The 12,513-nt window shown below is 39.6% G+C and overlaps 1 protein-coding gene across 1 annotated transcript in view; it reads right to left on the bottom strand.

The window, feature by feature from the left end:
* LOC131797155 (E3 ubiquitin-protein ligase rnf213-alpha) overlaps positions 1–9,547 on the bottom strand; it is a 44,572-nt gene extending 35,025 nt beyond the window's left edge. Inside the window, exons 1-17 of the mRNA XM_066165808.1 lie at positions 9,508–9,547; positions 8,638–8,937; positions 7,458–8,062; positions 6,777–6,936; positions 6,282–6,511; positions 5,554–5,886; positions 4,029–4,864; positions 3,569–3,750; positions 3,378–3,437; positions 3,150–3,256; positions 2,782–2,932; positions 2,479–2,695; positions 1,933–2,203; positions 1,383–1,556; positions 909–1,017; positions 662–833; positions 240–435 (exon numbers count right to left, since the gene is read on the bottom strand). Coding sequence (XP_066021905.1) covers positions 240–435; positions 662–833; positions 909–1,017; positions 1,383–1,556; positions 1,933–2,203; positions 2,479–2,695; positions 2,782–2,932; positions 3,150–3,256; positions 3,378–3,437; positions 3,569–3,750; positions 4,029–4,864; positions 5,554–5,886; positions 6,282–6,511; positions 6,777–6,936; positions 7,458–8,062; positions 8,638–8,937; positions 9,508–9,532 — 4,128 coding nt within the window. The 5' untranslated portion in view covers positions 9,533–9,547. The remainder of the gene's footprint in view (positions 1–239; positions 436–661; positions 834–908; positions 1,018–1,382; positions 1,557–1,932; positions 2,204–2,478; positions 2,696–2,781; positions 2,933–3,149; positions 3,257–3,377; positions 3,438–3,568; positions 3,751–4,028; positions 4,865–5,553; positions 5,887–6,281; positions 6,512–6,776; positions 6,937–7,457; positions 8,063–8,637; positions 8,938–9,507) is intronic.
* Between the last annotated feature and the right edge of the window lie 2,966 nt (positions 9,548–12,513).

Raw genomic sequence — 12,513 nt, 5'->3', positions numbered from 1 at the left:
TAGACACATGCAATTAATTTTGAAGATAAAAGCCAACGTCTACGTAGAGAAAACTTTCAACTTTCCTCCGCTACGGAGACACCATTCTAAAATAACCTTTTTAAAGTGGTAAGAAATGGTCACAATTTGCCTCTAGTATACAAGATAGCTGCGCACGCGTATTATTGCTGTAACTGTCCTAGAGTCAGCAGGACACTAAAAGAAAGTTGGGTGAGCGGAAATTTAAGAAGCCAGCTTACCCTTGACATTTGTATCATAAAGCGCACAACAAAAGAGCGGAAGCCTTCAAGATTAAGCACATTAGATCCCTCTAAAACAGTCCTCATCAGCTGCATGTCACAATAAAAACTCTTTTCACAATCTCGGAGCTGTGAGTTCAAAAAACTCACAAAATGACGAATTTCTGACCACGAGGGATCAGGGATACCGCAATTTCTGCAAATGAAACAATACTCCGTTAAAATAACCTTCAACAAGAAAGAGATATTAATCCTTTCCTCTATGTTCGTGCCCATGCATCAAATTGGAAAGGAACGTCTCCCTTAAAAGAAACATCCCATATTCCATTTTTTAATTTTAATGTACCTATCAGCGAAAAAAGAGTCGGAAAACACTCTCTGTTAACACGTTTAGAGAATCTAATTAGGTACGTGCGACACACCTAAGAAGGAGCATGAGGCATGTCCTTTGATCTTCATCGACATTTCCTGGCGAAAACGTAAAATTGTCAAAACTCTTTCCTTCAATTGACAGTTTCAGATATTGATAGACCCTCTGGAACGGTGCGTTTCGAAACTCTTCGACATCAAAGAGTGGATTACAGTCCTGTTTATCTGGAAAAAATTCAAGGAAACTCACTTTAGAATCAGCTTCTGATTTTTGTTTGAAGGAGAATCTCAGTTAAATACCTGGGGTATTTGCTAAACGACAGAGAACAGTTCTTGGAGTTTGACACTCAATAGTTGGTAACAAGTCATAAAATGGCCGCTTAGACATTGTGGATTTTCCAGATTGTCTCTGAAAATCAAAAGAGTAGTATAGATCAGAAGCAGAGACATTGAAGGACACGAGCTACTTTCCATAAAGCAACGGATTTTTAATTCACTTCTTGAACTCTCAAACTAACAAGATTCCAACCCATGTGCTTCCAGGCCTTCTAGGAGCACTCGCTTTCCACTGTTGGGGCAAGGGTTTGATTTCATGTTACATGTGGGTAACCTCTCTTGTTGTTCTGTATCCTACTTCCACACAGCTCAGCATCTGAAATTTTGATTCACCGACAAAACAACGGACGAGGAACCTCTCTCTGATTGTGCCGCTCTATCATTCTGTTGATTTAATATCTGTAGATGACATTCACTCTCTCTTACTTTCTCACTCACCCCTTGACTTTGAGCCTCTTCCTCCCTAGTGAAACCCATGGGTAGGGGAGCAGTGGTCGTAATCTCAATGATGTACAAGTCCGTGCTTCGTCTCCTCCACACTCTCCCCATTTTGTCACATAGGCAGCCAAGGATAAGAAGGTTAAAAATAAGGGTGTCCAAACCACGCCTCATCTAAAAAAGAAGAACATAACATGTCATAAAATATTGAGATATTTTAATTAAGTCTTTGTCCTTATGACTGCAATTCAGCATTAGATTATGTTAAGAGTCTGAAAAGCTCTAAGAAACTTCAATTCTGAATTTTTTGGTAGTGCTTCCCTAGCAGCATATCTGAAGATGACATTCACCCTCTCTCACTTTTTCACTCACCCCTTGACTTTAAGCCTCTTCACGTTCGTTCAAGATCTTACTGAAAGCACTAGGATATAAACAATGTTAATCTAGCCCTTTGACACGACTGACGGCACGTGCTGGTTGGGCATTTTACAAGTATTGGCTACTGGAAATGTTAATTCAAGTTTCAATTCGCATGTGTTTAGTATCTTACCGAAGGTGACACGTCCAGATGGAATATACGTGACAGTGGCACATTTGCCTTGACTGCATGCGGAAGAAGCGCATCAACAAGCATGGAAGAGTCTGTGGAATTCCCATGAAGAGGTACGGTCACGTGCAAGAATGTTTTTGAGTCTTGTCTTCTCAAATTTGTCATAACCACGTCGTTGTTTAAAAGGTTAGGCAGCTGTTCTGTTAAGCGACGAACAAACAGAGTCTTTCCCAAACCTCCTCGGTGTGATGAGACAACTCGAACGGAGAGCCTAAAAAATATCAGCATGTTAGCTGCACCGATCCTCATCAAAAAGAGACCACTATTTCGAACCGTACCGCTCGGACAATACAACAGAGTTTCTCTTTGTGAAGTCTTCTATTCTAGGTTGAGAGACTTTGGTCAAACATAACAGTTTTACAAACTTTGTTTCTTTCACCTGTATTTAAGAGAAAACTTTTTCCAAGACATTTTTCCATCTCTAAGGGTATCTTCAGAATGGAGGCTCCCCGATCTTAATCTCTAGGAACATCAGCGAAAACTTACTTTTCTGGGTCTAAGGATCCAGCTGTTGTCCAAGTAATCTTACTACCCCTGATGTAACCGTCCTGAGGAGGAGGTGTTTGGAACTGATGCTTGAGGTAATTTTTCAGGTCATCTGGCGAAGGACAAGGTGGAGCAGCAACACGATACTGATCAAGAGCTGCTACTACGTTGGCACGATCTTCGTTCTCGCTACTACACACTACCACCAGGCCATACTCTGAGAAGTAACAAAACCACCTACGATTCGTACCCATAAACTTGGACTTCCGATGAAAAACATGCCATTTAACACGTCAAACTTACGTTCTCCAGCCTTCCCAGCAAGTCCCCGTGTCACTGCACTCAGCATTTCCACTGCTTGCTTACTGACTGAAAAATCCAATTCATCTGCGTGTACGAGACAGTAAAATCGGCCCTTCGTGTCCCCTGTTGCACGTCTCCATAGTAACTCGATCTATGTCAAAGGAAAACAGAAAGAATTAAAAAAAATTTAATGGTTGAACCACTCAACTCACAAGCTGGAAATTTCCCTACCTTTCTCTGTCTGCTGGACATGAGGATCAAGAAGTGTTGTTTTAAGCAACTTCGCTCGCTCTTCCACTCATTTTACATTTAACGGTATAGAAATAAGAAAATATATTAGGAAAATTCTTCCGAAATGTACACTGTACCTCTTCTGTGGCGGTGTCAGGAGTGCAAAGGAGCACCTCTTCATGGCTTGGCAAAGGCTGCTTTTTGTCATGCATATAAAGGGCGAGGACTGTAGCATGGATGTCATCTGCAACAAAATAGGTAGGTAGATAGATAGGTAGGACAAAGAACAAATTATAGTATAGGAAACATGCTTAAAACATTGCACCAATCTGATTAAGTGCTCCGAAGGTTTCTGTTAGAATTACCTTTAGGAACAAGCATGAGGTTAGGTCGTCCTCTTTTTAAGAATGCTGGAAAAGTGCGAGCTGTCGCTCCAATTCCTGAAATGTGAAATTAATACCATGTTCATGGTCCAGCAGATAGAGATAATTTTGATATCGCAGCTGTAGATTTTTCATTAACCTCAGAAGCGGTTTTAGCTGTTTCGTATGAAAACAAGTCAGTGTTTTACCTAGAACTGAAAGTTCTCTCAGAATTTTTCCAAGCTGAGTGAGTGTAAGATATTGACTGATCTCTGTTTCGATATCTTCGTCTTTGCTAATCGCCTGCTCTGCAACAATGGTTTCGGCAGGCGTGGACGACACCTCCATTACCTGGTCCGAGCCAGTTTCGTTTTCACTGAAGCAGGAGAAAAATAACAAAATCTCAGGTTTTTATGGTTGCTCTTATTTCGAATACCATCAAGTTAACACAGTCACCATGTAAGCTTAACTATTCCAACTTGAAAAAATTGTAACTTTTATATTGAAAGGAAGCATCCTACGCAAACAGTGACATTAGCTCTTTCTCTTTAACGTTAACATAGCCAAGTGATTCTGATTAAATACTTTTTAATTAATTTACAGTAGTGTTCCTTGTTACGCCAGGGTTAATTTTAGTTGGCATTACTTACATACCGGAAATCCTCGGCTAGCGCATCTTGATCATTAGATTTCGACCTCTCTGGGAAGATTTCTCGGGCAATCATGGGATTTTGCTTCGCATCTTCATAAAGAGCCTCGATGTCAGCCTCGTTGGCTTCTTCTAGGCACCACATCAGTAAGTCGTCTTCTTCTGCATTAACACCTAGACTCACCAAAGCAGCCAACGCGATCTGCTCCGAATAACCATCATCGACAGCTGCATTCAAGAAACTTTGAATCTTCGATGTTTCCTTTGGCTTCGGTTTCTTTACAGATGCAGTTTGTACTTGACACGGACCGGTTGCTGTTGAGGAACTCGTGCCGAAGTAGTTGTTGTTGTCAAACATTGACTTGCGAGTAACCATTTCATCGTCTGAAGGAACATGAGTGAACAAAGGCAGCTCCGCTGTTCCTCTGAGGTTCTCGAATAATTCTGTGTCCTTAAAAGCACGCTCTATCGCTGATTTTAACTGTTCGCTGGTCAAACCGGGACGAACACTTTCCAGTAAAGTGAGCACTTGAATGTTGTTCATAGCGAGGTCTTTGCTATGGCAAACTGTGGCGATTTGTTTCCTCAGTGTCATCAACTGCTGCGTGGTGAAGAAGTTCAATTCTCTATACTCCTTCCTTGCATCACTGACCTTCTTCTTCCAGTTCTTGTAACACTTTTCCATGAAGGAGCTTTCCTCATCCAATTCCTTCTTGATAGACTCGCCTGCAACTTGATCTTTGCTACAGTGATATTCTTGGCTCCAATTCATACGATGAATGTAACCAGATTCAAAGAGGTCGATGTATGCAGTTGCTAAACGCATAACACCTTCAAGATTCTATAATTTGATAAAAATATTTTGGTTTGTCAGTACCGTATTTATACGATTAAACGCTGCACTTTAGAGCAAAACTATAAATAAACGTCGCCCTCGAATAAATTCAAAAGGCTCAGAACAGATTGTTGACTGCTAAGGTAATGATAAACAGGATGGTAGTTGATCGCTATTAGCGTGGAACTCCTTGGAGTACAAAATCGGAGATAGCATTACTTTTGCATTGCAGTAAAAAAAATCGATTGGGTAATTGGGCCAGGAGAGTGCATTAAGCATATCCAGGCACCAGACGTTGGCATGCGTTCAAGGCCGCTTGCTCTGAAAAGTATGATGAATGGCTGGGTACCGTGGGAATTTGGGAAGAAACAGGTGCTGGATATTTAAAAGAAACCTCGAGAAGAATCGTTTTGTAGCGGGTTCTTGATTCTTGTGCAGAGCTACCCACAGAGGTCATCAAATAATATCTCCCAATCTGCGCGCAGATATTTTCCGTGAACGGATCGAAAGGCAGTGGACGATCTTTGCTTCGATCGCGGTTGGAAATTCTGAGTGAATCGGACACATTTTATAAAAATTTAAATGATCAGTTACCATATTATTTTATGCAAGAAATTAATTGGAATAAATAAGATATCAGACAACAACTTCAAAGGGAAAATAACTGTCCACGTAATTATTGTATTTTCACTTACCCTAACGAACTGCTCCACGTCATCCTTCCCTTTTTCAGCCTTTCCTGCGATCAACATTAGTTTACTCTGCAAATCCTTCAGTTCGTCAATAGAATAAATTTTTCTCTGCTCCTTTTCACTTCCATCTTTAAGGGGAATCGTCAGTCGGATCACATCTTTGAATGACAATCGTTTTCCTTGTTCTGGTGACGGACCTTTTTCGTTATCCAAATGGCCCACAAGATATATACCACTGGAGTTGATCGTCGTAGCTTGCACTAACGACGTCATCGCAACCGAGCCATGGGACTCTTTGACAGTTTTTAGCCACTCCAGATGTCTGCTAGTATCGTACTAAAAGAAACAAAGAAGTCGGAGATCAATCACGTATTTGGTCCCAATGGTCAAATTCCTTTATGGGTAGTAGTGTATGAGATAAAATCAATGGAGTTTGAACACTGAAGCAAACTTTAGAAGCCTCTCGTGTTTTCTAAACGGGAACGTGTTGAAAGGTGGAAGTTTGTAAGAAAATGGCCATTTGCTCAGCCAATGTTGTGATATTTGGTTGTTCGACGAACGTTTTCAGGATAGCAATTTCATCACTTGGTCACGACATTTGAGAATATGTATATAACCTAACACTCGATTTCATGAGTGCAAAATTAGTAAAGGTGAAAGGCGAAAAACATGTTCTGAAAACTTTTAAGGAGGTAAACGCAAACAATTAAACAGTTTCATTCTATTTTTACCAGCTTTCTGGGTAACATCTGATCCGTCTCGACTGCTTTCCATACAGGATCACAGGCGCTCATCAATTGATCAAAATTCACTCTTTGTTCCCTACTCTCGTTTAGGTCAAATATTAGAGGAGCAAAACCCAAGCAGCTGGTATGCAGACTGGATATGCGGTCAGTTTCCATGTCGCTTTCACCAGCAGAGATCAAGGCCAAGTCAACAAGAACCTTAAGTTCCTGGGTGGCTGTGAGACGAAAGATACGTAACGATCCTCATTACTTTCTACGACTAACGCTCAAGTGAGTAATTCTTCTAAAATGTATCATACAAGCGAAAAGCTATATTTTCTTGCGTCGTGGAACACAAAAATTTCTGTTGAATATTAGGCAAGCTGACAAAAGCTGGGGGGACAACCAGGAATATCGATTATGTTATCAGAGGTAGTAGTGATTCGTCTAGTGTTTCCGTTTCAAACTTTACTTCCACTTATCCCGTACGCCTTAACTTACATTTGATAGTAGTACATAACCACTCCACTAGCCGTTTACTGTCTACCACTGCCTTGAGGCACTGAGCCTTATTGACATCCAAACATTGAAGAGCTCGACCGGCCTTTGAAAAGCTTTCCCCAATGCTGTGCAAGGGCTTTTGCTTGAATTCTACTGATAGCTGTATTGAAAGAGAGGAAAATGGAACACGCTTTTATCACATACTGTAGTTTAGTTAAAGTCAGGTGCACTTCTCGTTTGCAGTCGCCGATGACTTTCTGTTGTGCAGGATCTGTCTTAAAACGAAAGTGCACCCTCGAGTTCATGGTAATTTTTTCCTTAAATTAAAATTTAAGACCTCACTAAAAATTAACCAAGCGTCCTCAGTTTGGGTAGAATACTTCTAATGCCACGAATAGAAATATTTTGTAGCAAAGTTTCACGTTGTAATCACTTCCAGATGTGGTTGGCGAAGTTTCAACCGCATATCCTCGTCTTTTTCGGGCGCTTAAAGAAGACCAGCACCCGAAAAAGGCATATCGCGGTCTACTTCGACAGTGACCAAATCGTGAGACGAGGGACTATATTTCACTACCAATGGATTCACCACGATGAATAACTGCATCCCATTCTTGAACAGATACTTGTATTTTCTTTCTAAACTTACTCGGTATCGCCAATTAGCAATAAGGACTATGATACCTGATTACGCAGATCTTCAACAACCTTGAAGTTCCCGGTAAAACCCATTGCCTCTTTAAACTCCCAGATGGTGTCTGCTGCATTGGAGTACTGATAAAGCTGTTGGTAGCGTTGAATTTGAGCAACTCGCTCTCTGACAATTTTATTTAATTCTTTGGTATTTGTAATAATTTGACCTGTGTTCACTTCAAACATGTGGGATAACTCTCCCTCGAGTTCCCTTTTTCGGTTTCTATAGTCGTCAAAGAGTTTGTCAACATCTCCTAGAGAAATTGTTCCATCTTTGACACCAGCAACAGTTTTGTTCCAACTTTCAAAAGCTGGTTTCCAAACATTTTCAACAACATCGGAAAGACTGAGATGTGGTTTTTGCGCATCGTCATTCTTTCTAACTGTTTGGGCTTTGCGTTCATATTTCCTCCAAAGGGCTTGGAACGTTAAACTCTCTCGAACTCTTCCAAGCAGCGGGAGAACCTCCTTTGCGGCCGGGGTTAGTTGGAATAACGTGATCTCGATTTTGTTGTCGTCTAAGCGTTTGCACAAATCACGAATCTGGTGTGATGTAACATCCAGCTGCGCTTTACTCTTTAGGTTGCCCAAGTCGACTGTGGAGAAAATGAATACTTCTTCAGTTCTTCTATTGTTCTTTCTCATCTCGAAGGTGCATTATATTTGTAAACGAATTATAGAATGAAGGTCACACTAAGCTGACAAGAGCAAAGTCTGTAGATTTAAATAAGATTTTGTTAATTTATTTCTGATAGTACGAGACATAGAAACCTTTTTCCATCAAATGGCGACCGAACTTGAGGATAATCTAAATCACTTTGCGTAAAAGAAAATGGATTGAAAAGCCACAAAGATGAGCGTGTTGGCCTTCTTTTAATGAGATCACCCTTCCTGAGGCAAGAATGAGAAAGTGATTGAAATGATGTTCGAAATAAACACCGTTCCTTGCCACCAAACATTTACAAAACTAAAAGCAAATATATCACATCATCTTCATTTTCTGCGGAGATGCACAAGAGTTCTAAGGTAGATTTAAAATAATGCAAATGCAAAATTGCAGGGCGAAGGAAAGGCATTTAGTATGGTATGAGAACTGTGGAAGTAGTTATAGGAGTATCCTATGACTTGATGTCAAAGGATTAAAAAGAAAAAACTTCTCTACGGAGCTCACCTGGCGGGACTACATCACACATTGCAATAAATCTCCCAACACTTTCCCGTATTGTGTGGAATTCCTCAATTTCTTCAATTCGTTGGTTCAAGCTAAGCTCAGCATCATTCTTTTCTACACCGGACGTTTTCTTTAAAAGTTCTAAAAACGTTGTTTTATGCTTCTGAACAAGAAGTAAAACTTCGACCGTTACTGAGCCATCCGAAATAATTCTTACAAGAGCATCCAGTAACGACTTAGCCTGAAACAACTTCTCCTGACCTTCAGTCGAAAGTATGCCACCTCTTCCAGACCCATCACCTGTAGAGTGAAACAATCTATTGCAATATATATATATATATATATATATATATATATTTCGGACTATTAGGAATTGAAATTGAAGTATTTTCCTCTTCTTGGGAGATTCTTATTCACATTGCCTAGATTTTTCATTTTTGGCATATATACCTCCTGTCTTCTTTTTTTTAATCTGTATTCTGTTGTTATAACGAAGCTATCACTCTAAAACCTACGGAAACGTTCGTTAGTCGAGTTCATTCTTCAATTATACATGTATGGAGCGAGTTATGCAAAAATACATTGATTAATTTTGAATTTAGCGTCTATTGTAATCTGATGTTAAACTGGTTTTGCTTCCTAAGCTCTGTGATTAGTTAAGAAAACTCGCACCATCCTCCCAACCAACCAGAGTCAAACTAAAAATAATGACGCCTCCGTTACTCGCGCTTTCCCGCTTATTGTTTACGTCTCGCTTATTGGCTCATCGCTTTGCCACTGTCGTCAGTGTGGTTTGGGTCAAATGTGTGACTTTGGGCAAGACCTAACTACAGCTGAGTTATACATTGGACGGATATGATCTGAGCTTACCAAAGAATTTGAGGTATCCAGTCATAGGTTTCCAGGTCAGAAGAAATTGAACAGTCTGAGGATCCAAAAAAGACGTGTGTGTTTCTTGTCCTTCCTTTGGCCAGGATTTTGTGAGCAACACCGACAAAAGCTCGCCATATTTTCCTGCTTTTGAGTGTGTGTCAGGTTGGTTACATTTATTTGTGATCACTTTAAATACTCGCTCGTCCACTCCTACTTTTGCTGACTAAATAAAAAATGCCAGAGAACTATTAGTCTCCGCTGCAAAACTTTTGATTAGCCAACTTAACTCTAGTTCTTGATGAAAAAAAAATGTTGGGCATAAAATAAGTAAGTCTAATATAATCGGAAACAATTTTCTCCTGCATACGTTTTTCAGTTAAATGTAATCACAATTTACTGACTTTAACTAAAAGCATGCCCAAAATTTCGGAAGCGTCTCTTTCTCCATTTGTTTAGTTGATAGTGTCTAGGTTAATTTAGTGTTATGAAACGAGTTGAAAACGTAAATTGGCCACCAAATAGATAACACTAAATTACTCTGTCGTACTCTCCCAACGACGCAACACCACAGTTTCTTTAGAAACTTACCACCTTTATTCAAGTGTCTAAGGTAGTTGGTGACTTGATTTACCTTGTTTCTTTATTAATTATGTAGTTACCGATTACTCAAGGAACTATACCACCACCAGACCTTAAAAAAAGCAAATCGCTACAAGAAAAACAGACCTGGATGTCTTTAATCCCAGTGAAAATATTATAATTAAGGACAGCAGGATGAAAAGACAAAATCGGAATTTCACATGAGCGGAAAAAGGTTCAAAACTTGACAATCCACAGACTTACTCGCCTTCGCGATGTACCATCAAATGTAAAACTGTTACTAACAACTCACGTTAATAATCCTTTCCACAGCCTCAAATGCAAGGTTGGTGAACAGCTCTCCAACACCTTCTTCAAAAGCATCCATATCCACTTCACAAAAAATTTCAACAAGGTACTTTTCCTCCAACTGAAAAAAGAGGAAGCATTCTACGAAGTTTTAAATAAAGTAATTCTTCAAAGAAATTTATTATGAAATAAATACACTTACTCTTTATATGAAATATTTTAAAGTACTACGACAGAAAATGGAGGTCGAGTTCTTTTGAATGCGTTGAATCCTACACAAAGGTCACTTTTCAGCACCACGTGAGTTTCTTACTTACCCTTCTTGCTCGAGTGGACAATTCATTAATCAAGAATTCCCGATAAGCGGCGAAGCCTTGATTTTCATCTGCAACCAAAAGTAGCTCACTCCATACCTGGAAAAAATTAAAAAATCGAACGCATTGGTCTTCCTTGAAATACTAAAACAATCGAGTCGAAGCCCAAAATAAATGTATTACTGCATGACCACTTTCTATTTTTCCCTGCAGAAAGATTCCATTTGGGGAGAGAGAGAGGTGGGGGTGCAGAAAACTTAAATGCCAAAGGTCAGAAAAAACCAGTGATAGGCATTAATGTAAATTAGCCACCGTAAAGAGTTTCTAAGCTGACGTTTCGAGTGTTGGCCCTTTGTGAAAGCGAATGATGAAGGGCTAGCACTCGAAACGTCAGCTTAGAAACTCTCTTAAGTGGCCAATTTACATTTTCAACTTAGTTTCAAAAACAAATTAAGTTAAGTTAAAATTATCCTGATGAAAATTTCCTCGCCAACTACTCAGTGACGCTTTGCTGCTCGGTCAATCTCTTCGTCACTGATGACCATTGTATTCTAATCCATGATGTCCTCCAGGCAAGTTGATATTGTCGTTATTCCATCTTCAGCGACAGTTGGCTATGACTTTCATTACTTTATGATGAATATTCGGCCTTTTTTTTTCAGCATTCACGAAGTTATAACAATTACTAAGAAGTATATTAAATATATTCCAAGTCAATCGCACCTCAACTTCATATCAAAATCGGTTGCAAAGTTGTCTAAGCTCGCTTAAAAACCACCTGAGGTGTAACATTACCTATATTTTGCAACATCAAAATGGAAATTTAAACAAAATCAGAACTTTCATGATCAAAAACTATTATAGCACACAAAACCCGTTCTCCGATTGAAGTCCCCTCTATATTTTAACATAAACGCCATTGTTACTGCAGATGGACCGAAATTTAACATTTTCAGTATTTTATTTATGTGTTTTTTTTCTCATATTGCATTTCCTTAAGTCATAACATACCAAGAGTTCATTTGCGAGAGCATCGTCTCCGTAATAGTCAGAGATGGAGGGAGACAGATCATCTCTCAGCCTTTTTCTAAGGCTCGTTATTAGCGCTCTGATGGCGTTGTCCTCGTTTTTCTGCCTTCTCTCCTGACCCGCACTCTCGTCAACTTCTCGTCTCTGTCTAGAGATGCTTGCAAGTAGCAACTTTATCACTTGGCAGATGCAATCCAGGTTATCACGAATGGTCAGTTTTTTAAGACAAGTTTCTAACAGCTGTGTACACATTGAAATTGTAAACCCGAGAGTCTTCAAGTTGGTACTACAAAAGCAAATGGAAAAAAGAATCAAAATTCGCTATTCACCTGGATTAACTTCAACTGTTTGATTGAATTGTTTGCCTCGTTAAAGTGATTTTTTTGTCGTCCATCGAGGGAACAACATAAATTTTTACCTCGTTTTCATGTCAAGATTCTAAGCGGAATAATGTCTGGGTAGCCAGTTCATTTGCAGAAATTCGACCCCAACCTATCTATTTGCGTTAGCATGGGGAACAGATAGGAGAGGCGGGAAGGCAAATTTAATAGCACTCTAAAGAAAACACATCAGGCCCGCCACGGAAATAGTATTTTTACGTTATTGCGTAACAAAAATGCCAAACTGATACCTACCAGGTTGATTCCTGGGCTGCCTCTAGCTGAGAACACATTTGCTTTATGAGCCCCATAAGATCCTTCCACTGTGGATTGGAAATTGTCATAAGTGACATATCTTTATAAAACAAACATCAAACTAATTCGAAATGAAA

Source organism: Pocillopora verrucosa, chromosome 4 (genome assembly GCF_036669915.1).
Source record: "Pocillopora verrucosa isolate sample1 chromosome 4, ASM3666991v2, whole genome shotgun sequence".
In the NCBI taxonomy this organism is placed as follows: domain Eukaryota; kingdom Metazoa; phylum Cnidaria; class Anthozoa; order Scleractinia; family Pocilloporidae; genus Pocillopora; species Pocillopora verrucosa.
This window is presented reverse-complemented; position numbering and strand designations above follow the sequence as displayed.